We start from the raw sequence: 27,392 nt of genomic DNA on the forward strand, positions 1-27,392 counted from the left end.
GCTGCTCGTTAAACTGATCATTTAGTAATTCATCGAAGTACTGAGCCCACCGCGAGAGGACCTCTGGCTGGTTGCTGACCAGATCTCCATCCTTGCTGCGACAGCAGGTCACCTTCGGAGTAAAGGTGCTTCGGTGGCTTGCTATCGCTTGGTAAAACTGTCTTGTGGGTCCGTAACGCACTCTGGTTTCCTCGAGTTTTCGCATTTTAGCGTCCTCACACAGTTGCTTTTTCCGCTTGAAAACTCGTTTCTCTTCACGTCTGAACCGGTGATATTCTTCTGCGCATGCCCGTGTTCTTTGTATCTGCTGCATTGCTCGGTATGCGCAGTTTTTGCGTTCATTCACAATTCTACCCTCCTCGTCGCACCAGCCAGATCTGGTGTTGCCACGACGTTCTCCTAAAATGTTTTTTGGCACAGTTCGTGATCGTTGTTTTTAGAGCATCCCATCTAACGCTCGTATCTGTTTCTCCTTGTTGCAGTAGTAGAGACTCATCTATGGCTCCCTGGTAGGAGAGTTGGACTCGACTGTCCTTAAGAGAGTCCGTGTTGTATCGTGTCTGCGTGTTGTTTCTACCCACATTGGCTCGTGGGCAGGCGATCCTGCATCTTATCATTAAGCCAACCAGGTAATGATCAGAATCGATGTTGGCCCCTCTATAAGTTCTGACGTTTAACAGACTCGATTGTGGCGGTGATTTATCAACACGTGGTCGATCTGGTTGGAAGTGGCTCCATCCGGGGATACCCACGTGATTTTATGGATGTCCCGTCGCGCAAACTTGGTACTTCCGATGACCAGATTGCTCGCTGCTGCGAACTGGACCAATCTACTACCGTTTTCATTACTGTGCTCGTGTAGACTGTGGGTTCCGATGTACTGGCGGTACATCGACTCCCTACCGACTTTTGCATTGAAGTCCCCCAGGATGATTTTGAGGTCATACCTGGGGCAACTTTCATAGAGTTTCGCGAGGCGGCCGTAAAACAGGTCCTTCTCCTCTTCATCTTTGTCTTCGGTAGGGGCATGAACGTTAATGAGGCTTATATTATAAAATTTGCCTCGCATGCGCAGGTAGCATAGCCTATCGTTTATAGCCTTGAAATCAATGACTGCGGACTTCGCGCGTTGACCTACGGCGAAGCCCGTGCCGAGCATGTGGTGGCGGTCGTGGCAGCTATAGTAGATGTCGTAGCTACTGCCACGCCTATTCTGCACACCACTACCTAGCCAGCGTATCTCTTGTAGTGCGACGAGGTCCATGTTTAGCTTGGCTAGTTCTTCGTCCAATTGTTTCAAGGCTCCGGTTCTATACATTGTGCGTACGTTCCATGAGCCCATTTTAATCGTTGTCCGGGGGCGTTGCATAGGTCCGTTACCGTTGAATCCGTTCCGTATATTCGTTCGTCTTTCTGTAGTCGGAGGTACTGAGGCCAGGTGACTGGCCCTGCGACCCAGTGGCAGCTTTGGTTGCGCCTGGTTGCCCCCCAGGCGTTCAAGCAGCCCGGCAACCCGGACTGCTCACCCCCCTTCTACCTTAGCCAAGCAACCCCATCCTCCCAAGGGGGTGGGATTGGACCCGTTTACCCAAGCTCGAATAAGCGGGGCTACATTAAACGGTCTGTATGGCTTGGATATATCAGAATAGGAGTTGGGTAGGAGAGCCTATGTAGCCTTCAGGAGGCGTCGGATCCTACCCCATTTACAGACCGCAAAAATGGCTAGCCGCGTCGTTTCATTTCCGCGCATCGTCTCGACACCCAGGTGGCGTCGTTTTGGATCGTCGAGACGGCCAGCCATTTTTTTCGCTTTTTTCAAAGTGTTGTTTACCTTTTGTATGAGTCAGCGTCGAGAAGAGTGGCGTTTCCGTCCTCAAATATTCTCCACAAAACATCGGATTTTTCGTTGTACTACTTATTTCTACTCTTCACAAATGCAAATGTTGTCTGTTTTAGTTAGTTTTCTTAGTGAATTTCAAATGTAGAAGCGCCAAACTCACTCAGGTTGCATAAAATACATAGCTTAACAAATATCCATATCGCGGGGGTCCGCGACAGCCGAGCGGTAGCGCCTGTTAGAAAATCGGCCCATGAGCGCCGGGCTCACCACCTCGACGGCGTGGGTTCGAATCCCAACCGAGACCGGACCCTCCCCTGTACGAGAGGACTGACTATCCACGTACAACAGGGAAACAAGTCTCGTAAGCCCTTAACGGGCAGGCCTGACCAAGAGGTCGTTACGCCAAGAAGAAGAAGAAGAAACAAATATCATACATTACTTCGTCAAAACTCAACAAATTGTTTGGGCTGCGCTGTAGTCTGGAGCTCGTGCTACATTTTCCGTAATTAGACTACTTGATGTAAAGTTTTGTTGAAAAAAGAATGTCATAATTTCCCTCAATAAAAGTGGTACGCTGTGCGTTTGTACAGTTTTGTTTCAGTTCGTGCGGATTCATTGCTAAAAACTTTTTGTTTATATAAAAAGTAATATGGGCTGGCCCCGGTTTTCGTCACCAAACGGGACTTTGATAGCGACGAAAACAGAGGCTAGCGGACTACAGTTCTTACGTTTATAATACCTACTTAAGACTTGACTGATACAAAACAAACGTTGGATGTGTACATTATTCTCGCCTGAATTTTTAGTGGTTGATATGAAGGTGTTCTTGAAACTATAACAAAGTTTGTGTATTTAATCATCAAATCAATGGCCATCAAATCAATGGAATCAACCAAATACCCGGATTACGAATTAACTAGTGTTCCATACATCTAGGGATGGTTTCATTTATTCTTCCTCCTCCTTTTTTTCTAAATTGTGAATTGAAACATTATTCCCCAAATTCGAAACAACGCGTTGGGTCTGTTTGTGAAAAGTGAGAATTTTGGTTCGGGAGGAAGTGTTATCCCCGATCAAGATACCCACTCTCATAAAAGAATGGGTAGTGTGGGATTCCTACCCACTAAGAAAGTTCCTGGGACATGAATATTGTTGATAGGGAATCGAGAGCACCGATCAGCTGATCGACGCGAAGCAGATTTTCGGTCGGCGCACGTTGACCTAATTAACCTAAAGTACTAAAAGTGAGAGAAAGAGTAGTCAGAAGTGCAGTCTTTCTCGGTGTTGCGGGGAGAAAGGCTTTCTTTTGAACTGTGCCACCGCCGAGAAAGGAGTACATAAATTTTAATTCTATTATACTATAGTAAAGATGTTCAAGGTTTAAGTACGGAATAAATAGTTAAAAGTTTTAGTAACTTCAAGAGGACCTAATTTTTTAACTGGGCCAATGATTCATACCTGATGTACATTTACGATTGCATCATTTTGCTTCGAGTGAGAGCTGCAATTGCATGGAGGACACCTTATCTTTAAACAGATGGTTTCATTGTTTGTGGAGCGTCAAACATAAAAATAGGAGTAATAAACTTTCCTCATACCATTCCATGTGTGTATAGACGGATGGATAAACACGTTTGACCTTCATGACGGTCGTTCGACGAACGCTTTATCCTTGTTTTATTAAACTCTAGAAAGGCAGCTGATACATCAATCGACGGGTTATTTGGAAATGCTTTTATTTAAAAAAATAAAAAATTCTAATACAGGAATGCACTGTTATTTCTGCCAATAATGCGTTTGTGGAAAACAAGAAGCAGTGTAAAAACACTTTCTAATTTTATTCGTTATTTTATTTTGTAGTAATTTACTAAGTTCATACAAAAAAGTTAAGATTAACGCCAGGAAGACTACTGCATGCCACCACCGGGTTCGTATCAGAGATGGGACTCAATACATCCGCCTGTATATTCAACGTCGTCGGGAACGAATTGCACATCAGCTTGGACAGTTTTATCTTTCGAATTTCTGCCAACTGGGCGGCAGTGAAGCTTCCGTCCTGACCTCCAAGCTCGAAGAAATATCGATCACCAGTACGTGCTGCGAGAACCTGTTCCTGGAATAGGCAGGAAAACGTGGGGCCTAGCAACGATCCGGGCAGGGGATCCTCAAATGCACCACCCACGAACACGTCGAGATCGTCAACGGTCCCGTATAGCGATTGGAGCCGCGCGATCGTTTTGATGCACGGTGCCTTCTGCGTTGCATTGTACGCTTCCCACGTGGCTAACCGACCCAAACCGCAACGTAGCCGGTAGTCGTTATATCGCGCAAAACCGAAATCACGCATCTGTTGTATGTTCAGGGCAACCAAATCCTGTCCTACGCTGGCAGTTCCGCGGTACATGAAGTTTTTCAATTCAATGCTGAAGCTTGTGTCCACTAGTGCAGCCTGCTGTTTTATTAATCCTGCAAAGAACCATTCAAATGTCGTTTCGAGGGAACCTAGGTTGCCGGCCAAGTCGCTTAATCGCGCCGACTGTACGGTATCGTTCATGTAGAAGCTGCCAAAGAAAATAAAAATAGATTGTGTTAGGAAGTAAGTAAATAGTATCCTGTGTTGCCACAAACTTGCGTAAGCTAACTTACTTTATACCGCCAGTCACAGACGATTGCATAAATGCTTGCACCACACTAAACTCGGCTAGTGCAGAAGGATTTCTGAAGGAACTGTAATCGGACGAGAAACCGGTACCTTCGATTATTAAACCTTTGCTAAGCATGTTCTCCCGGCCCAAAACACGTGGCAGGTATTCGTAGTAGACAATGTACTGGTACTGGGCTATATTGATACGCCTTGCCTCTTGAAAAATAGTTTCGTCACTCCAAGTAGGATTGTTCACTTTCAGCTGGTTGGCTAGACGATTGTGTTCCCGAAGAAACAGCAAGTGTACGGTTGCGGACATTGGGGTCTGATAGCTACGCCTGTCCGCAACCAGATAGCAAACATCGGCCCACGTGCATCCGGCCGGATCGATTACAGGCCATTCGACTCCATTGCGCCGCACTGCCTTTAATCGGCCTCCCGAGAGCGTGCGCAAACTGTTACTCTGTTCCAAACTCGTACCATATACGAAAGATAGATCGATAAAGCTGCTCGCTTCGTTGATCTGCTGTAACGCCTGGCCTGGTTGACCAGGGGCTGTAGATGCCCGTACATAATTGAGACACGTTATGTTAAACCAGCCATAGATGGGATCATCCGTGGGAACGTTTACCGGAAAGCATCGACTAGGGGGATCAGGTACTAACTGTCCAGCGGCACAGCACGACACCACATCGTTCAATCCAGCTGGTTGGCTTAGATCGCTACCGATCGCATTAAGGAAGAAAATGTTCAACAATGTGTTCGATGGATCCGGGGTTTCGTCTAACGAGAACACAGTAAAGGAGATGGTCCTGGCACTGACGTATTCACTTCCGTTTGACAATAATGCCGGGCGAGAGATACCGTCTACATAATTTGGTGGTAGCAGCCTACCATAAGGCTGGCCAGCACTACCCCAGAATGGGTTGTTGGCGCTGGCACAACTGGAATCTATTGTACGATATTTCGACCGTGCACAGCCACCACCAGACGGGGTTGTTCCTCCTGATCCGCTCGATGTCGTCGCAGTGGGCGTGGCAGAAGTCGAGCCGGCAGACGATCTTGTAGTGGAGCCAGAAGGTGCTGTAGTGGAGGCCGGTCTTGTAGTGGAGCCAGAAGGTGCTGTGGTAGAGCCAGAAGGTGCTGTAGTAGAGGCAGGTCTTGTAGTGGAGCCAGAAGGTGCTGTGGTGGAGGCAGGTCTTGTAGTGGATCCAGGAGGTGCTGTAGAGGAAGCAGGTCTTATAGTGGTGCCTGAAGATTTTGTAGTGGAAGCAGGACTCATAGTAGTGCCTGAAGATTGGGTAGTGGAAGCAAGTCTCGTACTTGTTAAAGGTGCCGAAGTAGTGGAGGCAGGTTTTGCAGTTGTTACAGCAGGCCCTGATGTGGATGATGCCTTTGTAGTAGACGGCGGTGATAAAGTGGTATTTGTACCATAGGCATTACAAGTTGTTATCACTATTAATAAAGTAAAACTGAATAGCTGTAGATGAAAAAAAAATTAGAATAAAATCTGTCGTTAGCCAACCTATAAGTGATACTTACGAATAACCTTAGTCGTGGCATTTTTAAGCCCGATGTGTAGACCTCTTAAGGTTAACTGATACTGTACAGATTTTCACAAAACGTCTGGATTAAATACAATGTTGATTACGGGGTTTCTCCTTACTAACACAGTTTAAAAATTTGCACGGCGTGTTGCTGCTTTGTTTTTATACTCCTTCTTTCAAGAACAGAGCTATAGCGGAGGGTCTTCAGCGATGCCACAGGCGCCAGTGTCCTTGGCCATTCGGATTGTATGGAATGGCGATGTTTAAACAGTTGATTTGGTTTTGCGTAACATGTTTTGCGGTTTTCCAGACTGATTTCTGTTTTTAGAAATGTTATTCACCGGATCCAATGCCAAAAATATGTGTGATATTATTGCCAAAATTATCAAAAATGCGACATCATTTACATTTACATTTCCTATGTTCAAACTAAGCTTAGTGGAATATGAAAAGTGTTCCTACCAAAACGCTATTACTGTGAATAGCATTTTACGAAAGAGGCCTTGAGGCTTCTCGTAGCGCCCACTTTAAGCGTCCATTGCAGTCTTTGGTACATTTCCCATCTAAATAATGTTTAAGTTTTAAATATTGGCCTACTCGAAGTCCTAGGACTGATCAGCTGATCCTTTGCACTGATTTTTAAATAACTCCGCGCGGGAAAGGTTCGTTGCGTCGTGTTGTATGCAAAATTGATGTTAAAAGCCAAGGTTTTACAGCGGCACAGTTATCAATTGGAGAAAAGTGGTGGAGTATTTTCACCGGGTACCATCAATGTTACAGCAACAGTGATGGGGAAACTGAATCTCTACTGGGGTTCGAATCTTTCGATTCAAATCCATTTTCACATCCGGATCTTCGAATCCGAATCCCAATCCGTCACATGATGCGTGCTTACGTAGTAACAATTGGACAATCAATGGTTGATTCAAAGGCTAAATCGATTCTGTGAATGGTCCCCAGCACCATCAGGATCGCTATCGCTATCCGCTCCCAGGGGGAACTGTTTTATTTCAGTTCCGATGGAACTATCCAAAAAAAAAAAAAAAAATTCCAAAAACTACGCGGGTAGGTGGTTGAACGGGTAATGCCCTTATTAGAGCCCCGCTACACGCAATGTTGATTTGATTGTTTAATTGTAAAAAAACAGCACAGAGGTATTGTGAACACCAAAATCTTATCAGCAACCACTGTACATCATCACAAACAACTATTTTCCATCCACCGGGATTCTATACCAGGTGCGCAAATCTATTTTTCACTCACCGACCGATAAACAGATTTTCGCTTACTTTGACAGTTGACTGACTAACTGACAGCATTTTACCGCTAACTCACAGCATTTTTCCGTTTGCAAAGCTTGCTTTGCGCTTCGTGTAGACCAAGCATTACATCTGCATCGGCTTACGAACAGGAACGTCTACACGAAGCGAAAAAAAGTGACAGACAAAATGGCATTTTTGCCTTTGTTTTCAGAGTTTTGCGCCTCGTGTAAACTAAGCATATAAGTTTACGTCAAAACCTTTGCGGTTCGTGTAGCCGCGTTTTGCGGTATCAATTCTGTCGGCAGTCAATGCAAGCGCAAAGTTCCTGACAGTCTATGCACGCGTCATTCTCTGCTGTTTTGGTTTTTGATATTCCAAACTCAAACTCAAAAATCTTCCTTCAAAGCAAACAAGATCTTATTTCAATTCACACAAAAAGTAAAAGATGGATAATCTGTTGATGAGTAAAGTGTGGCTAACTACCCTATCGCGGGTCATCGAGTTGAGTACCCAAAACATGCAACAACCCAACCGTTTGCTGGACAATACTGTAGCAGAGCAAGCAAATGAAACTATAATTAACTTTCTACGCATGAAGAAGGAAGATTTTGATGTTCTTAATTTACATAAAAAGTGATAGTATAAAATATTTAAAACTTTATCATTTTATCATTAAACTTTTTGAAACTTTTGGATAAAATCAGTTGATGGGCCGGACTTTGCCGACCCTTGATCTATAGTGAATTTATAATTGATATTCTAGCTATAAAATGACAAAATATTACTGTAGCTGCAAAATAAACACGTAAATTTATCACCATATGTTCGTTTATTTTGTTTTTGAGATTTGTTATGTTTACATTTACTTCTTTTTCATCTTCTTTTTCCGGCGCATTTGAGTTTGCGGTTAGCCGCCAAAAACTTTGCAGGTGCAGTTTTTAGCTCACGGAGCTGAAAAGTTTCTGACGTAAACTTTTCGGCTGTTCCCCTCTTTGCGCCGCAAAGTTTTTGAGTTTGCGGCTCGTGTAGCGTGGCTCTAACGGTTAACGATTTTCCGCCGCCGGGGAATCAAGTCCCAAACAAATCAAATTTGATTCGAATCCCAATCGAATCAAATCTTCAGATCCGTCAGATGGGATTCGAATCTTTAGAATCCGTCTAGGGATCGAATCTTCGAATCTTCCGAATCCCGATTCTGCCAACACTAGAAAGTTCCAACCTGGCATTCATTTCTTGTTTTCAAGTGGAAAAAGTTACTAATTTTCTCTCCACGGTGAAATTGTGCCGTTCAATTTCGTTGGAAAACGGGACACCGGGCTTCCTGGTTCCGTCCCACGTCCGTTGTGCAATAGTGGAAGTGTTATTTGTGTGCCTAGTACTCTGTTTTTGATAGAACTACTGTTGTGACCGTCAGCATAGTGGAGCAAAAGAAAAGTGTGTACCAAGGTGAGAATGTGTAGTAATTGCGATACAGATTGCCGTGGATGTGGTTGAAAATTGCATTCTATACCGGTCGAAAGGATTGTCGGAGAAAACAGCATCCAATGGAAGAACCGTCGGATGGGTTAGGGAGTTCCCAAGCTAAGCTTGAAATATTGGTGGAGTCTTTGAAAGGTGACTTGCTTTTCCTCCCAGGTCTGCCAGACCAGTGTTGTATGGTATAAGAAATGTTAAAATATTTATATGGAAACTCTTTTGGAGTGGGTAAACTATGCAACGCATCTAAATATGTTGCATTTATTCTTCTTGTTTGTTCTGTAAACTATTTCGATGGATACGAATATTAAAGTAATATGAAAGAAATGGGGATCAAGAAAGCTGTTCCGATGGCGATAGTTCCCTTCTGTGGGATGGTTGTAAAAGGCATAGTAAAGCTTTCTGCTCCATATGATGCGAATGCAATGACCCACTACATTGCACGTGTAGACTGGTTTCTTTTGCTCTCTTTTCCAATCGATCGACACCATGGATCAATCTTGAGGGGTGGGAGTGGCGTTTGGATTTACAAGCCCCCACCGCAATCACGATTTTTGGTGTCGCAACGGAATGGTTACGAAATGGTGCTTTTTATGTCCTCAACATGACTGGTATACCAGCGAAGTGTTTTGAAAATAAATGCAAGTTAACCAAATGCATCTTGTTGCACTGGAAATTTATATGAAGGAATAACGATCTGGAGTTTTTTTTTCGATATCATTACCGGCGTTGTATCTAAGTTCGTTGAGCTACCGTACAACATACACAGTGACACGTAGCAAATTACCCTGGTATACTAGCTGAAAGTTGTATCGAAAATGTGTTGTTTTTTGTGGGTGAAAGATAGCATCATGCACAAGTGATAAGTGTGGAATCGGTTCATTCAAAGCGTTTACCGAAACTGTACACGTGGGAACATCCAAACAGTGGTTTTACCAACACTGGAGAGGTTTTTAAATGTTTCCACGTTTTATTAAAACATGATTAATGATTTGTTTCTTTTTTATCTTTTTTTTCTTACCACTTCCAGTTATTATTCAATCTAGCAACGGGAAAATGCCATGCTGCCGTTGTTTGTTCGTGTAGTAAATTAAGTACCGAAAAGTCGACCGTTCAATATTCCCTAGCGCCCGCTGCACAGGTGGTTCTGCTAGTGACCCCGTGAGGATGGCAGAGCGGTTTTCTGCTTCGACCGCGTTTACAAACATGAACAATAACAACAGTGGGGATGGTTGGGGTGACGATTGGGGCGATTGGAACGATACGCCCAGCACCACTAGCACGATGGCGAATGATGCCGGTGCACAGCAACCGTTCGGTTCCAAGCATCCGCCACCTGGCCATACTGTGACAACAAACCCGTACTTCCAGCAGCAGCCACAAATGCACTCGATGCCCGCTGGGCAGCAGTACTTCGATGGGCCTCCAAACGCAGACCAGCGCAATCACAACTATTTGCCGAACCAACCAGGCGCTCCGCAAGGCGCGTATCCCGTCAACAAGGCAGACAACACCGGCTACCCGCAAATGCAACCGACGATGGTTCCGCAGCCTCCAATGTACTCGAATGTAACGCCACAGCAACCGTATGTTCCGCCGCCACAGCAACAGCCAGTCTACGGACAGGCCGATAGTTTTTTCAATTCCGTACCTACACCGCCTGCACAGCAAGTCTCTCCAGCTCCGACCCCCCATCGTCCACCGTCGCATCCTCCAGCATCGATCACCCCGCAGCTGATGCCGACCTTCAGTCAGACCATTTCCGACAGCTTCGACACTTCAGCGAGCAGCAGCTGGAATTGGGTAACGGCGGCCGTGCAACCGGAGTCAACGGCGCGTGATGTGGTGGCCTCAAAACAACCGCCGCCATCGCAGACGTATGTGGATCACCCACAGCAACAACAACCACCGCAAGCATATGGGACGGGACGTCAGCAAAACACCCACCTACCGGAGATAGTGCGTCTAAAGCAGGAAACACTATCGCCGCAGTGGTCCATCGAAAGTCAGGTTTCATCGAACGACCGGTCGTCAGAAAACAGCGAAAACAACCCCGACCCGAGGAACATTCAACGTTCCACGGCTGCCGTCGCCTCTGCTGTGCCTTCCGAAACCGATATGTCTGGTGTCATCAAGGGAAATGGGCCCGCTAGCATGGGGGGCGAGCATCAATCGACGTACACGCCGTATCAAGCGGCAAGACCGCCGCCGCCACCGCAAAGTTCCCACACTCCACCAGCTGGCGTTCCAGATCGGTTAGATGAGGTCCTGGAAGCGTTAAGCATCAAGCAGGAACAGGGTGAGCTAGAAAATCGAGGAACCATTGAATCCAACTACCGGGAGCAATCGTTCCCACCTCCGCCTCCTTCGATTGCCGGCTCGGCCAGTGGTCCGATGGTCAACGATTCGTTGAACCATCCGTCGAAGTCGTCATCCACGACCCCACCATTGCCACCACCCCCGGTGGACAGCGGGAGCAGCGTTACGGCGACCGCACAACCGCCAGTACCACCACCAACCGTCTCGAAGCCAGCCGCTGGTCCACCACCTAAAGCGCTGCCAAACGTCGGCCCATCCGCGAATCCTTTCAAACGTGTCGGTGGTCGATCGCACATTGCCACACCGGGGCTAGCGGGAATGAGTTCGTCCGCTCCTCCTCCGGTGGTTGCTTCCGCACCTCTACCACCGATGAACGTGAACGCAGGTCCATTCTATTATCAGCAACAACAACAGCCACCACAGTTACCAACCGCACTTTTGCAGCCCCAGCTCGCAGAGGAAGCGAACAATGTGGAAACGCTCACGCCAGAAAATCAGGAAATACTTGTCGAATCGCGTTCCCTAGAGCACGTGGAAAATCATGAAATTGCCCCCAGCAACGACCGCAACCAATACCTGCAAACGGGACATCTGTCAGAGGATGGCTACGGGTCGGAAATGGCCACCGCGAGCACCAATAGCAGCAACAGCAACAACGTCCGTGCTCATCCAAGCTCGTTGACCACCGCATCGGTTGCCGGGGTAGGAGCGGGGCCGAACGATCGACGTCTACCTCCACCCGGACTGTCACGCTACGTACCGGGTCAGAACCAACAGCAACCGGACGTGAGTATGCAGCCTGCGGGGCAAAGTTTCCCCGAGCCACCGCCCGGATTGGATCGAATGGTTCCCGGTATGGATCTGCAGGAAAATGCTTCCAATCTTTCCCTGCTGGAGCGCCAAGCGGATGGAGAAGTTTCAGACGGTGCATCGGCCGTTCCATCCATTGTGCAGCCACCGTCTTCGGTATCGGTGTCGTCGGGGCATGCGTCCCAGCACTATCACCACGGGGGACAGCACCATCATAATCACGAGCGGGTCGATATGAGCGATCGAAACTTGTACCGCGTTCCGGGAGAAAGTGACAATCATCACCACAATCAGCAGCGTGTTGTGCCCGGAGGTCTGGAGCACGATCGCGTGATGTCAGCGACTGGACCATCGAATGTCCCTGTCGTTGCACCTTGCGGCCCAGCGTCTGCCGTTGTTCTGGGAGCTGCCACACCGGCTGCCACGTTGGATATGCCCGAAGAGCAACGTGAGCTGGTAATGGACGGAGAAAATCCGGACGATCGACGCGAGGAATCGCTCGTAGGAGGTAACGCGGATCCTGTGGTTGCTGGCAGCGCGAGCGGAACCGTTACTGCACCTGTTGCGGCCACGATCGAGACGGACTCGAACGTTACGATCGACACGCCGCGCAATGTGGAACCATCGAACACGTCCACGGCGGACGAGAGCGATAAGGGCGGCTTCTATGGTGCCGGTGTTGGACCTAAGGGCCGTCGGGAGGATGACAGTCTGAGGCGCTCAAACAAAAGTAAGAGCTCCCGTGATCGGTACGATACGGAGGATTCGGATTACAGCGAGCACGAGCGTCGCCGCCGGGAACGTGAAAGCAGTCTCGGTGCTGGTACTGGTGGACCGAGTGGTGGTGGTGGTGGTGCTGGGGGAAGTGGAGCACTCGCCGATACGGCCAGCCATCGTCACGAACGCTTGCGCCATCGTACCGCTGGTGGGGGTGAGCGGGATAAGGATAGACGCAAGGATACCGGACGCGATCGGGACCGAGAGCGAGACCGCGATCCGCGCGATCGAGGGGACCGTGACTACGACTACCGTGATCGAGACCGAACGAGGTACGTTATAATAGTGTTATCTGATCGAAGGATATGATGCACGAGTTACACAGATTTACGAGTAACTGTTAAGAATTGGAGACGTATTAGTAAGGGTTCGATAGGTTCATAGGCACTATAATGACAGCGTGGTTAAGTTTCATCGTCTTTATATCAGTTTTTATATAAATGATATCACCTGTATTCGTTTATGCCCCACCAACAACTGGCAATCATTATTATGCATAGAATTCTACGGTTGGATTGTTTAAACTTACCCAAACGTGATTTGTAATGCTTTATAAAAACCGGCAAAATGCACTAGAAAAGCCGTTCTAACGTTAGCATTCAAAATAGGGACAAATTTTCGTCGGCAATAGGAGAAAAACTGGACAAGATAATTAATCGTACTAAATTTCTACACAAATTTACATCAATTTAGTAAATTGATTGCCGGTTCTTTAGCCATAGCCAACATAACTATTCTTGTTATGTTATGTTATGTTAAGTTATTCAGTAGTTGTTTGGCCTTCACAGCCATCTATTACTACCCTTGGGTTTTAAAATTGTTGGAATTAATCCTGCGTTTAGGATTTGTATTCTTTTTTTCATGTTTTTCGTTTTTGCATGAAAAATCGTTGAAATATGTCAATTCTCTAATTCTCTGATTTTTCCTGTATACCAACAGATACGACCGCGATCGGGAACGCTACGGCCGCAGTAGCAAGTATGATCGCGAAATTCGCTACGAAACCGACGGTTCCAAGTACGAAACCGAGCGATCGACACGATACGAAAAGGACGACAAACGATACAACAGCTCGCGCGATGATTACTACCGCAAGCGGGATGAGCGTGGTCCCGGAGAAGATGGGCGTACAACAGGAACGGGCGCTGGCCGAGATCGGGACCGTGATCGGGATGGAGGTGATCGGCGGCAGCGGAAGGAGAAGGAACGTTCCGATCGGTACCGCGGCGAGGACCGTAGGAAAGGTAGGTGAATATTAAATTTGGGATAGGTATTTCGAAAACTTTTGACACAAAAGATGAAATCATGAAATGCAACTAGTAATGTAGGAGCCGGTTAAACATGTGGAGATTTTTTTTTGGCATATGGCTATGCCATATATAAGCGTTGAAACTGTTCCATCTGTTTTGCGAAACCCACCTCAAACAACCCCTGCGTCGGTTATCTAAAGTGACGCTCCTTGAGAAGAACACGATACCATGGTAAACAGATGCTGTACGTCAATCGCTTCGATGAAAGCTACTGCGGTGTGCAAAACAAAGGGGCCGATCGAGCAGATAAATTTGGTAGCATATACTTTGGAACATAAACCTCAACTACTTTAAGAAGACTTTATTGGATTGATATCAGCTGGAGAATTTTTGTACACGCATGTACACTTGTCTCACAGTTTGGGCATGCTGAATAGCACCTCGTTCCACCAGGCGGGTCGCCCGGTAACGTCCGGTGTTTGCATTATTTCCGATTCCATGCGCGCATACACTTCCCCGTCGGATGCGCCAAGTGGTGAGTTGAGCAGAAAATCTGGCGGTGCCAGTGCGTCCACCATCGCGATCGCATCCCGCTTGACCGTGGGCAGCAGGCGGAGAATCGATTCCTGCAGCAGACGCAACACGTTACGGCGACATTCTGGCGCAATGTACCCACCGGACTGGAAGTTTGGCAAGTGCTTCAGCAAGATTGTTGCTCCGTAAAGCTGGGCAAGAGCGGTGAGATACGTCTTTTCTGCGCCCGTTTCCATCGTATCGATGAAATTATGAAAGGCGGCGAATATGGTACGCTGGAACGAAATATGGAAAAGGTTTTGAAGAAGAACTAACACCGGGTGGGCACTTTACATACTTCACCGTAAGCGAGGGCCAGGTCTTTGGCGAAGAAAATTTGGGTATTATTGCGGGCTTCAAACTTGGTCTGGCCACGATCGAGAAAATCCGCCGTTCTCTGGTAGGTTTGCTCTAGCAAATATACCGTGAGCCAGTTTAGAGCGTGGAGAATTTCTAACGAAAGAGTGAGTGAAAATAAACGAGGATTGTTAAAAACTTTCATTCTTGTGGTGGTAACCCCTAGGGTCATCAGTACTTGCCATTCAAGTCTATGATATGCTCGACAGTCGTCCACCGTGCCCGGCGTTTAATGATGTTTTCGTACTCGACTAAAAATTGCATCGATCCCAGTGGAGTCAACTGTGCGAACTGCTCGAAACCACCCTTCATTCGGATGCCCACGAGCTGATGAGAAGCCTGTTGCAGCAGTACGTTGTTCTCACCTTCGTAGGTCACATTGGCGTCATTGTCGGCACGCAGGTCAGACAGACCGGCCATCTTCAGATAGCCGTGACCGCCGCACGCCTCCCGACACTCCTGAATACCGTCCCGCGCGGCCCAGCTACAGATTGGTTTGATGGCCGAGGCCAGGATGTGGATCTCCAACAGTGCGCGACCAACGCGTTCGTCCGTTTGCTCCAACATACTCACCTGCGTTTCACCGGACACCCGAGCCAACCAACCGTTGAACACCTTCAGTGCGACGCAAGTGGCCAGATGAGGCAGCAGGCGGTACTGCTGCGATTGGTACTCAAGAATCGGAAGCTCGTCTTCTTCTCCGTCTTTCAGTAGCTTCCCCGGCGGTCCGAACTGTTTCCGCGCGGCCGAATACCGAATGCCTACAGTGAGCGCCTTCGCAAGCAAGGTCTGTGACACGGTGCAGATACTGACGCGCCCCAGTACGAGCGGTCCCATGGTCAGCGCAAACCTTTCGGTGACATTCGGGAAGGGTGACTCAAAGGCCCCGGTCTCCTCGTTGACGTCGCCAACCCTTGCCAGCAGATGGTCGCGTGGAATGCGATACTGGCGGAACATGATAAATCCATTGTCGACCCCGTGCAGTCCGGCCTTTTCACCCAGATCGCCCACCAACAGTCCGGGAAAGGTGTGCAGCGTATGGAGGTCCCGTATGGGTACCACGAAACCGCTCACTCCGTGGCACTCCCCATCGGCGGTGTACAGCTGGGCCCACACGATCATATGGGTGCAGCTTTTGGCTAGATTTCCCGCCCAGCACTTGGCCGCCTCGAAGTCGGGCGTGTGCAGGACGAACTCCCGGGAGACCGGGTCGTAGGTGGCACGCGTCCGTATGCCCCGCGCGTTCGTACCGTGAGCGACCTCCGTTAGGGCGAAAGAGCCGGCAATCTCACCGGCCTCGGTGCGCTCGATCAGGTGTGCCAACCGGCCCGTATCGAACATTCGGATTGCGCCGGTAAACAGCAGATAGTTGACGGTTAGCCGAACTAGCAACGACATGTCGTACTCGGCGATCGTGCTGTAGTAGACCGAGGCCAGATCGGGCCGCTCAGTGAACGTGCTGTAGTCGAAGATCCGGGCGCGCTGCAGGGCATTCATCTGTAGCATAGCGAGTCGTCGCCGCTCGTCCGGCGGAGCGCTGCGCAACGAGCGCCCTTGTACGAAGGGGGCACTGGTGAGAAAGAGCGTGTACAGTTTCTGCTGCAGCTCGCGTCCGCGATGATCGAGGAAAGCTTGGCGCATCTTGCGCCAATCTATACTAGCCTCGTCCCGGTAACGTTTCAGTGGGCCATGGTTTGGGAACGAGCCGAAGAATCGCTCGTCATGTAGAAGATTATCTTGTGCGGCCGATGTGCTGTGAAAGAAGGACAGTACAATCCAGTCCAATACAATGCAGCTACACTGAAACTCATACTTACCAGGCGGAAGCAAAAGCTGGCGTCATTTTCGTTGGAGCTAAGACCTTTCAGCAAAAAGAAATATCCACCAGTGTGGTTCAATGTTAAAAATGAACTATAAACGACTCATTCTGGTCCGGTCGAAAATCGCCTTTTCCCATCGGAGGTTACAGCTGGTACGAAAAGTGTACGTGCTTGGAAAATTGTTTACTAAGAACTCAATTCTTCGTATATGGTTATAACATCAGGGACACATCATATCGAACCACCTATGTACTTTTCGAGCTGCCTATCTAATAATGATTATTTATTCACCGTCGAAAATGGACGAACTTTGGTGCACTACGCATAAGAATTTATTTGAATACATAATTTTTCCCAAATGCAACCGAAATGTAAGACTTGTTCGAGTGTTGCACGGTGCTTGCCTTCATTCTGATCTGACGTGTCTGATTCGATTAGGTGTTTGCATGCCACTTTCGGAGCTGAATTTAAGCGAAAGTTAGATAGCTTGAATGTACCACATTCCAGTTGTTGACTATCGCCAGTCGCTTCACACACTGGAGCCTTCGGTAAGCCTATGATAAACTACTTATGAAATGTCAAATAATTCTATCACCGATATTGACAAACGTCCGGAATTACCCCAGGTTTCCACGAGTTTTTTAAAAACCGTGGATGAAAAAGGTTGTGTTGAACCTGCGAAAATGTCCCATCCTTTTTAAGGATGATTGTCTACAAATAAAAATTAAATGTTATTGTTGAAGAACTAAATTTAAAAAATAAGTTGGAAATTTTGAACGTTTGAACGTGGTTAAAACATTCTTAATTATTCCTGCGATGAAAATTGTCTGCAACTTTTAAAAACTTAAAATCCATCCAGCTTGCGTTTGCGTGAACATTTCTGATAACTTCTAATCGATTCTGACGATTAAATGGTATTATTTGTGGATGGAAAAAGGTTCCTCATATATGAAAAATTGACAAAGACTAGAGTTTTTATTCCCGACAGTACGAATGAGTTAAGTTAAGTTTCTTTTAATATTCAATTTGATCAAACTTTTAATAAATGTAAATCCCGTTTATTTGTTTTCTCCTCAGACGATCGATACCGCGAAGGGGAAAAGCGTCGAGATCGTCACGATCGGCGCTACGATCCGGAAGACTATCGCACCGGCAGCCGCAACGGAACCGAACGCGATCGTGCTCGCGACAGCCGCGAACGGGATGATCGCAAAGACAAAACCGATCGCAAATACATGCCGCCCGGTTACGGAACGGTACCGGGTGCCAGTGGAGCGTATGGTCAGGCAAGTGGCTACTACGACCCGTACAGCTACTACGCCCAGCACCAGCAGTACTACGAGCAGTTGCGACGCACGAACCCGCAAGCCTACGCCGAATGGTACCGCACGTACTACTCCCAGATGCAAGCCAGTCAGCTCCAGCGCGATCTACTGACCACGGATGGGCGCGAATCGGTGCACTCGGGCCGCAGCTCGGCGAACGATAAGGAACGGTAGGTGGATTCAACTATCTTCCTATTGAATCCTAGCAGGTATCGTGTGGGTGTGTGTATGTGTGTGGAGTGACTGTGTGATTGCTTCAAACATTGTTTTCCATCAAGTACTTTTCCCCAGCAAAAGCAGTTCTTGTACCAAAAAGAGAGCGGAAGCTGCACAAATGTGTACAAACAGTCTTTCTCTTCGGCAAAGAACGGCCTTTCTGTATGGATTTCTTGTGTGAAGTTTGCGTTTTCTTAAACTTCAGCAATCGGTTTTATTTTCCATGTTTCTGAGTGCGAGTGTCGTCTTTTCTTTGGTCTTTTCCTTGAGCGCCTATCTCTGTTACCTTATGGTTTATTTTCACCATGTTCCTAATTGACTCAAGAATAATTGTATTTTTTCTCAAACAATGCCCTTATCTTATTTTTCCTGGGTGTTAAAAATAACCCAACTGTATTCTTACTATATTTCTGCGGTATTTATAATTTTTCTATGTTTTATTGATTAACATTGCGATCTTCATTGCTTTCCGTCCATCAGAATATGTTTACTATATGGTTTTATTTTTGGTTTGTAACGTTTTTTTCCGATCAAAATGAGGTGCATGATATGACGATTGATTTGGAACATTTGGCAACTGTAACTTATTCGTTGGTATCCACTAGAGAAAACTAGTCAACTCCCAAAATTGCGCATATGCCCATCGTACTCCTTGATTTCATTTTGTTCGGTAAAAAATGTCGGTAAGCTTCAATAACCCCTCATGTCATCACGCCCCGTTTATGCACAATACTCGCTGTCCCCGGGATTCATACTCATACCGGATATGTTGCACCACCACCCAGGGGGCAAACTCGTCATCATTCTATTGCACCTTTCAGCTTCGTTCTCCTCTAGCGCGCTTCGGCATTTGCTAAACTTTCCGGTTTAAAGAAGCCTCTATGAACAGGTTGCAGGTGACTAGCTGTGTATCATAGTGCTTCTTAAACGCTTTACTTTTCTTTAGAAAACGGTTTGTCTGGTTACAAGCATCTTTATTCCAAAAGGGTAGTAGTGTTTTCGAACATCAACAAAATACATTTCTAAACTCATGATAGTACAACTAGAACCACGTCGCTTTTCGCCTGAATTTTTTCTAAACTTTACGTGATGGTTAAACCATTCATCACTACCGTCGATTTTTATTTTCATGAGCTTTCTACTAGCAAAATTGTATAAATTGTGCAAAAGTTAGATAACACAGTTTATTACGTTCCCAAAAAATCGTGTGAATTTTTATTCTAACAGCGGAATTTCACTGGCAACAGCCGAAACTTTGGTTACATTGTGTTTTGGAGCGATCGATTTCCATTCGATTTATAACCATCGGCAGTTATGTCCTCTTACGCGTGGACCAGCGATGTGGTTTAATATTCGTCATTAATTTGGAATTTGTTGAACAAATTATCATATACAGTCGAGCGCAAAATTGAACGTACACTTACAACTATGTCACAAGTTATCTGGAGAACTGGCAAAGAAACCTGTGCAAAATTTATGGATTTTGGAATATTGCATTGAAGCATTCATAGGGGATCTGAAAATGTAATGCACGTTCATTATGTCAACTGATATTTACAAATACAGCCAAACGCACCGCGAAATATCATGTGAGATTTGAATCGTGGCCCTGCTGGAGGCAGTAGTCAAGAAGTTTGATTAAGTCCGTAGTTAAAACTCATCCATCTGGAATTGAACTTTAAGCAACGTAATGTGTACGTTTCATTTGCCAAATAAATAAGGTACTGAAACACGTTTAAGACATTGCGTTCAGTCAATGTTTCCTCCAGTTATGGTAGAAAAACTCCTTTAAGTGTATGCTAAATTTTGCGGCTGACTGTAATTCTCTTATAGATTTCTTTACTGCAATCAGAAATTTCACAGACATTGAACTCCCAGCTAGAACCGAACAATGCCAATGGTCTCGTAACCAGGTCAAAAAGTAACCATCTCTTTGCAAAGAAAAATAGAATGATTGGAAACTGTCCACAAGAAAATTTAGGCGAATGTAACGTTACACCGGTGTCCGTACCGTGTTCTATTCACCTGCAGGTTTAATCGGACCACGCCGTTCATGCACACTCCCGGGCTGTACAATCCCGAGGAGTACCATCGGCATTACAATAATCAGTCGATGCCATCGGCGGCCATCGGTGGCGGTGGCGGCCTCGGTCCCGGTGGTGCCCTGCTCGACCAGAGCTACCTGAGCGACGTGTCCGGGCAGCCATCGTCACTGCCGCCGATGTTCCATCATGCGCAAGCATTCCAGCACCACCAGCAGCAGCAGCAGCACTCTTTGCTTCACCAACAGCAGCAGCAGCAGCAACATCTTCGGGCCACCACTTCGCTGGCACTGGACAGAACGTACCACCACGGTGACGCGGGCGGATACTTTCAACCAAGGTGCTTTTCAACTTTATCATTTCATTTTTTTTATCAGTTTAGCACTTCACTTATCTTACTCTCTATTATCTATTCATCCTTTCCGAATACCCCCGGTTCATGCTTAAAAGTTCTTGTTTTGCCTGTTTTGTTTGTTTGTTCGGTTCATTTATTCAATCATTCGTGGTAGTTTTCATTTGCCAGTATCGTTTTTGCATGCATAGTGTCCCTGTCCTGCGGTGGCCCCGCATTGCATGGCGATCGTTTGGCTTGGTTTAGTATTGTTAGTAGGTTATGAATGAAACTAGTTCATCTAAACACACCACCTCCAATCATCAACCGTAGCGCAATCGAGGGAGGACCATGGCCAGTAGCTGGCTGCTAATGTATGTACAGTTTATTTGAAATATTACTCCCACTTTAACGGTAGTTTTGTCGGATATTGTCGTATCGTACGTAAACGGTTACAAATTCCTCCACCTCCTCTTCCCACCGTTGAAGATCGTATTCAAGCTATCAAACTCCTGTAAAATGGGTCGAACAGTTTTCCCATGTATTAATTATTCAATGTTTTCTTTCTTGTTTTTAAAAACCTTCTCAAAAAAAAAACAAACGAACATTTATCTTGCCACGCTCCCAGAATGGATCAAATTGATGCATCGATTGCAAAGGTGGACACCGGTACTGAACTGTCGATGATGGAACCGGAACGGCTGACGCCGCGCAAGTTTCCCGAAATACACCCAATCGTAAACGTATCGGCCGGGCTGCTCATCTCAACGAAGAACCGGCTGACCATGAATGGGATGGCGGACACAGTTAAAATATTTAGTCTGGGTAAGTGTGTACCTCCCCCCCCCCCCCCCCCCCCCCTACCCCCACCACCCCTTTGACGCGTCAAACCGGTGTCCTTAATGCTGTGCACTCTTTCAGGCTACAGCGATGTGAGCAAGAAGCTGTTCCACACCTACCCGGGACCATTGGTGAAGGGTGTGACGCATAAGAAGTCGGTCATTGAATTTTGTGAGGAGCAACTACGTCAGGGGCCACCGTACAGCGGCGCACTGGCATTGATCAAGTCCCGGGGCAACTCAATCAACAGTCTTCATTCGTCGTCGCTTGCGGCCGGAGTTAATCGTAGTTCCTTTACATTGCTGTGGAATTACATTATCCTATTACTGCGACAGAATGGCGTAAGGGTTTCGAATTGTGTAATGGATGATCTTCATTTTTAGTTGGACTAACACAACTCTTTGCTTTACTTCGTAGACCTTCGTCGGGACGGACATCTCGGAGCTGCTGATGCAAAACAAAACCGAATATCCGTTCGAGTCGCTACAGACTAGTGCAATCCGGTCGGCAAACATTAGCGGGCGTAACTCTTCCCTTTCAGTGGCAGCCGTAGAGCGCACCCCACGAGAAGCCGACGCACGCCAGGACGGAGAAAGCGATCGCGATGTTGCTGACGCATCGCACGACGCAACACAGCAAGACTCTAAGGATCCTTCACTGGAGCTAACAGCGGTCTCGAAGACGAGCCTTACCGAGCTCGAAATAACCGACAAGTTCCGCAACTATCTGCTGTACGGAAACATTAGCGAAGCGCTCGAATGGGCAACCGAGCACAACCTTTGGGGACACGCGCTTTTCCTCGCCTCGAAGGTGGACTCCCGGCAGCACGCGAATGTTATGATGAAGTTTGCCAACAAACTGACGCTCAACGATCCGCTTCAGACGTTGTATCAGTTGCTGAGCGGAAGAACTCCTGCTTCCGTTACGGTAAGGTCACGATTGCGGGTCACATTGACGATGGGCATTAACCTAGTATGCATTCCGGGCATTTCCACTTTCCCCAGAGCGTGTTGGATGAAAAGTGGGGTGATTGGCGCCCGCATCTGGCGATGCTGATGTCGAACAGTTCGGCAAAGCCAGAGTTGATTAAAAAATCCATCACGACGCTGGGCGATACGCTTCTCAATCGCGGTGATTTGTATGCCGCCCACTTCTGCTACCTCTTGTCCGACGTGGCCTTCGGTCGGTTCGCCGATGTTAAGCAGGATGCTGCTGTCACTGGGGGCAGCGCGGTTCGCTTGGTGCTACTCGGCGCCGCACACCACCATCGTAACTTCCGCGAGTTGTCCACGAACGAGTCGATTATGATGACGGAAATTTACGAATACGCGCGCTCGCTAAATGAGGATCGTTATTCCATCGCTGAGTTACAGGTAGCCATACATAATTCATTGAAATTTTGAACGTCAATAAAATGTTTCTCTTTTACAGCGTTACAAATATCTATTAGCCTGCCGGATGCTCGATCAAGGCATGCAGCTGAAATGTTTACTCTACATGGAGCAAATTGCCGAACAGATCCTGCAGGATTCGTACCGTTTCGATACGGACTTCGTGCGGAAGGTAAATGGTTGCTTCGTAACCCCTCCTATCCACTCGATGCTAACTTGATTGTGAATAAATAATTGCCTCTTGCATTCTATCAGGTGTATACACTGGGTGATCGGTTGAAATATTACGATCCAGTTATGGAAAAAGCACTGGATGAATCTGTGGACAACACTGGCCGGGGCAATATCTATGCAAACGTAGAAGATCCGCAATGGCTGAGGCGATTAAATGAACTTTTGCTAAGTAATGTAAGAAAATTAAACATGCACACTCCAAATATTCCAACATGGCATGGATTCAATGTTACTTTTGGATTTTACAGACAACGCTGCCCGGTGGTGCGAATTATAATAACAACGAAGGTCAACTGACGTACGACTATGCTGGTTATGGACACGGCTTAGACCACACGCAACCCTCGAGCAGCACTGTTGGTCAAGAGCAAACGTCCGTGTCTGGTTACCCAACGGAAACGAGTGACATCAATAAGCAGTTTAGTGAGATTAGTCACCAGCTCGGGCAGCTAAACCTGCAATATACCAGCGACACGCAACCACAATATCCGCCAGTCCCGTCCGCCGATGGTTCGGCTTCGCATCTGCAGCCGTCGTACGAATCATCCGGTGGTACAGCGGTCCCAGCATACGATCAAGGCTATGAATCGATCAATCAGCCGCACTCTATGGTGGATCCGAATGTAGATCAAGGTTCGCTGCAACAAACTCAGGACTCTAACGACTATAGTCAGCCGCAACAGCCGCCATTCAATCAGTATATGAATTACGATCAGCAGCCGCAACAGCAGCCGCAACAGCAGCCGATCGGTGGAACTAACATTTTTACACCGGTAGCTTCATCAGCGGACAATAATGATCCCATGGTAGCACCAGGACCCTACGATGGTGCATACTGGGGAGCAGCAGCTGCGCCTGGTAACAGTGAGGTGAATAGTTCTTAATTCTCTCATAACCATGCAGGAAATGTTTGTTAGCAATTTTCTATTTTTAATATTAGAATTGATTGTTGAATAAGAATTTGCTAGCGTTAATCAGCCCTCGTTTTGGAAACGCGGCCAGCACGGTTTTGTTTCTCCATTCTTCCGGAAAAGATAATTGGATGATTTTTAGGTTGTTGAATTTTTTGGTTTGTTCCGTTTGCTCCTTCGGCCATCAACATACTTAGTCTTTTAGTTATCGTGTTGGTTTTGATTTGCATTTTTGACTCCACATTTTGAATGATGCGGCTAATATTACCCACCCACAACTATGCCAATGCTTACCTTCCTCTTAAAAAAACACATACACGGAATGCAGCGAAGAGGAAGTCAGGAAAACCATTCATGGCAGCATCAACAGCATCACCAGTACCATCGGCATGACGACTTCGACGAAGATGAGCACGAAGCCGACGAGGAAGACGACGACCACCAGCAGTGTGACCGTAGTTCGTCGTCACCCTCCCCGTCGGTGGATGCTTCCTCCGGCAGATATCCTCGGTCGTCCGTATCCGGCGTTGCCCCGCTGGAGCGTAGTGCACCACCTCCATCGTCGGGCGCTTTCGATTATCATCGATCCATTATTCAGTCGTCAGCGTGTGATCGCGGCGGAGCGTGCGTAAGTAGCGTTGTGAGGGATGGCAATGCGTATGGCCCCGCAGGGAGTGGCAGCAGTAGTTCGCCACTCTCGGAAACCTTTCGTGGTGATTACTGTGCTAACAACGACGACGGTGTCACGCGCGAAAACGCTTCACTGTTGTCCTCGCGAGATCAACCATGTGCAAACGCTTCTGTCAAGCGCCGTGCACGGCAACAAACGCTTGTTCCACTCACTATGCGGCGGCACGTGCAGTTTCAAATAGCAAAATCATCAAGTTCGACTTTATGTGACCATAGGAGGACGCAGACCGTAGGGCGAAGCGTAGACAAATGCTGTACGGTAGAAGGTCCGTTGGTGCGAAAGGTTCGAAAAAAGCGTCGCAAAATACCACAAGGAACCGAACACGTGCACAGTGTACCACAACAACTGATACCCGGAGGACAACCCGCAACAAGCCATCCGATGAAACTTTCCAAAGCGTACCTCTACACGGCACGCAGCCGGCGGGAAGGGTTTCTCAGCCACCGGGATGTGGTGTACAATGGGACTTTTCCGATCGACATGCCATTCTGTAGCCGGTTCAAGGACTATAATTACAGCGGCGAAAGCTCCGATTCACCGACCACTGGTCCCTTAGCGGTGGACGGTGGTAGTCACGATGGAGCGGGGGCATTACGCCGCGATAAAGATACAATCGACGAAGGTATTCGTGGCTATTTCGATGGGAAAGACCTTGGCAGCCTTAGGCGGCGGTCGATTGCCGGACGAAGTGGTGACCGGTCCGCGTTGACCTACGCGATTGATGAGCCATTTTAATATGGGAAATTTGAGGTTTTAATTAATGACGATTCTTTGCCACTTTTGGCAGGCCATTTTTATGTTTGCCTTGCGATTATCGACAAGCGTCTGCGGGGGTTGTATTCTAGGTCTAGAAAACTAAAGCGACTGAGAAGAGATGCAAAGTGTGTATGAATGGAATGTAAATGGAAAAGAAATGGCAAACTAGGATGAGTGTTTGTGTGTCTTCGCTGTGTGCAACCAATCGCAATGTGTTGATGATGTTTGAATTTTAGTTTCTTCTAACCTATACTTATTTTACGTTTCTTTTTCACATATGCCTATCATGTTTATTGTGTTTGCAGTTTTTAGTTGTTTTTTTTTTTGCATTCCGCTTTTTAAAAGCGTTTCTTTTTGCTCCGTTGTTGTTATTGAATGTGTGTTCATATTTCTGTTTCCAATGTTTATTTACTCGTTTCCCCTCTTCAATGATCGCCAGGTACCAAAACCCACGATCTCAATGCCGAATTCCGGCTCGAACCGGCCGGGATTTCACGATGAGATAGATGAAGAACAGAAGGCGAGCGCAAATGGTGGAATGAAGCCTCCACAGTCGAATGCAGCACAGGGAGTCAAAAAGGGCCCCGTTGGAAAGGATGCGAAGGCATCGGGTCCGGGCGCTGCGGCCGGTGCGGGTGGAGCTCAAGGGTAAGGAAATGCAATGTTTTACGTGCAAAGCACGTAATGGAAATTTGTAAATTGTATGTTTGATCTCGTCTGTTCTTTTTTATTTGGCGCAGATCGGGATGGTTCGGTGGGATTTGGAACAAGTTTTCGCTCAAGCCGAAGAACCAGATGATACTGCCCGATGATAAAAACCCAAAGGTAACTAAATTATTGCACGATGGGAAAAGAGGTTTATTTTATGTTGTTTCTCCACGTTTTGCAACATTTCCTCTCTCATAGATTGTCTGGGATGAAGCATCGAAGCGCTGGGTAAATACGGATGAGGGTGAAGCGGAAACGGAAGCGTACAAGCCACCACCGAAGATGTCAGATCTTATGCCGAAAGCAGCCGCACCGACCATGCCCAATGCTGCACCAGTAGCAGCCCCTACAGCTTCGATGGGTGGAAGTGGCCCCGTACCACTCATGCCAACGCCAACAGTCGATCAAGGCGCGTTCTCACAAAATCCCGTCCCGATGGGTGCCGGAAATGGTGGTATGCCAGCGGGAGCTCCCGCCGTACAGTCTAGTACCCCCGTCGGTGAGCCAACGAAAGTTCCCACGTTGCAATCGAACATGTACAAAATGCAGCGTAATCGAAGTTAGTACTCTTTTTCTAACTATTGTGTAAAATGTTACGAGAATTTATTCTAAACAAACGATTGAGCACTTTTTCGTTGAACAGCTTTGAAGAGATCGTACGTTGACGTCTTCAATCCATCCGGTGCTGCACCGAGCCGCCCTCAGGAACCCGTACTAGCCCCAACTGTTCCATCGTTGCCGACTGCACAGGGAGGCTTTTTCGTGCCCGCGGGACAGCAGACAAACGATGGTGCTCCGGTAAGCATATATTTCCCCACTCCACTCTAAAGGACAAGACAGTTTACTACATTTTTAATTTCCTTTCTATAGGGAATGCCACAGTTCTACAATCCAAATGAGTTTGCTGGTAGTAGCACTTACCAGCAGTAATGTAATCCACAACGCCCAGGTCATAAATGGCGATTCTTGGACTGATAATGACATATTCAAAACTCATGTTTGCTACAGCACCCGTCGGAAAACAAACATATGGCCCTACGACCAAGGAAACCACCAGGGAACAAGCACCGCAACTTTTAACGCACGAGAAACTCGTGCAACGTTGGCGGAAGGTTTGGAAACACGAAAGTATCAGTCACATTCACAGTTCTAGTTTAGTAGTGTGCATCTAACCAAGTTTATTTTACATGCTGTACATTTTTGATAGTTTTTGTTTTCGTTTCGATCTTGGGGTTGCGACTATTTGAGTGTTCACTCCAAATACTGTCTTTA

General features: G+C 47.1%; 3 protein-coding genes across 3 annotated transcripts; 1 reads left to right on the forward strand and 2 right to left on the reverse strand.

The window, feature by feature from the left end:
- Positions 1 to 673: 673 nt before the first annotated feature.
- Positions 674 to 1,318, reverse strand: LOC131285671 (craniofacial development protein 2-like). Its single transcript, XM_058314529.1, has one exon. It carries the CDS (start codon positions 1,316 to 1,318, stop codon positions 674 to 676), a length of 645 nt encoding a protein of 214 aa, XP_058170512.1.
- A 2,395-nt stretch (positions 1,319 to 3,713) lies between these two features.
- On the reverse strand, positions 3,714 to 5,766 carry LOC131285673 (peroxidase-like). The gene is made up of 2 exons (XM_058314530.1): positions 4,487 to 5,766; positions 3,714 to 4,401 (listed from the first exon to the last, which is right to left on the reverse strand). Exons 1-2 carry the CDS (start codon positions 5,764 to 5,766, stop codon positions 3,714 to 3,716), a joined length of 1,968 nt encoding a protein of 655 aa, XP_058170513.1.
- A 4,170-nt stretch (positions 5,767 to 9,936) lies between these two features.
- On the forward strand, positions 9,937 to 27,050 carry LOC131285674 (uncharacterized). Its single transcript, XM_058314531.1, has 17 exons — positions 9,937 to 12,948; positions 13,610 to 13,919; positions 17,753 to 18,170; positions 20,248 to 20,598; positions 21,218 to 21,414; positions 21,511 to 21,770; positions 21,847 to 22,356; positions 22,434 to 22,802; positions 22,861 to 22,992; positions 23,076 to 23,228; positions 23,303 to 23,923; positions 24,327 to 25,244; positions 25,852 to 26,060; positions 26,153 to 26,237; positions 26,319 to 26,679; positions 26,764 to 26,918; positions 26,991 to 27,050. Exons 1-17 carry the CDS (start codon positions 9,937 to 9,939, stop codon positions 27,048 to 27,050), a joined length of 8,121 nt encoding a protein of 2,706 aa, XP_058170514.1.
- Positions 27,051 to 27,392: the final 342 nt, after the last annotated feature.

This window comes from Anopheles ziemanni, chromosome 3, assembly GCF_943734765.1.
Source record: "Anopheles ziemanni chromosome 3, idAnoZiCoDA_A2_x.2, whole genome shotgun sequence".
Lineage (NCBI taxonomy): Eukaryota > Metazoa > Arthropoda > Insecta > Diptera > Culicidae > Anopheles > Anopheles ziemanni.

What these genes read in the sequence shown, in the direction of transcription:
- LOC131285671 (XM_058314529.1), bottom strand. Translation starts at nt 1,318, where the DNA reads ATGTATAGAACCGGAGCCTTGAAACAATTGGACGAAGAACTAGCCAAG.
- LOC131285673 (XM_058314530.1), bottom strand. Translation starts at nt 5,766, where the DNA reads ATGAGTCCTGCTTCCACTACAAAATCTTCAGGCACCACTATAAGACCT. An exon ending in TCTGTGACTGGCGGTATAAA is followed by an intron (nt 4,402 to 4,486) that starts GTAAGTTAGCTT and finishes TTTCTTTGGCAG; the next exon opens with CTTCTACATGAACGATACCG.
- LOC131285674 (XM_058314531.1), top strand. Translation starts at nt 9,937, where the DNA reads ATGGCAGAGCGGTTTTCTGCTTCGACCGCGTTTACAAACATGAACAAT. An exon ending in TCGGCGAACGATAAGGAACG is followed by an intron (nt 18,171 to 20,247) that starts GTAGGTGGATTC and finishes ATTCACCTGCAG; the next exon opens with GTTTAATCGGACCACGCCGT. An exon ending in GGTGCGGGTGGAGCTCAAGG is followed by an intron (nt 26,061 to 26,152) that starts GTAAGGAAATGC and finishes TATTTGGCGCAG; the next exon opens with ATCGGGATGGTTCGGTGGGA.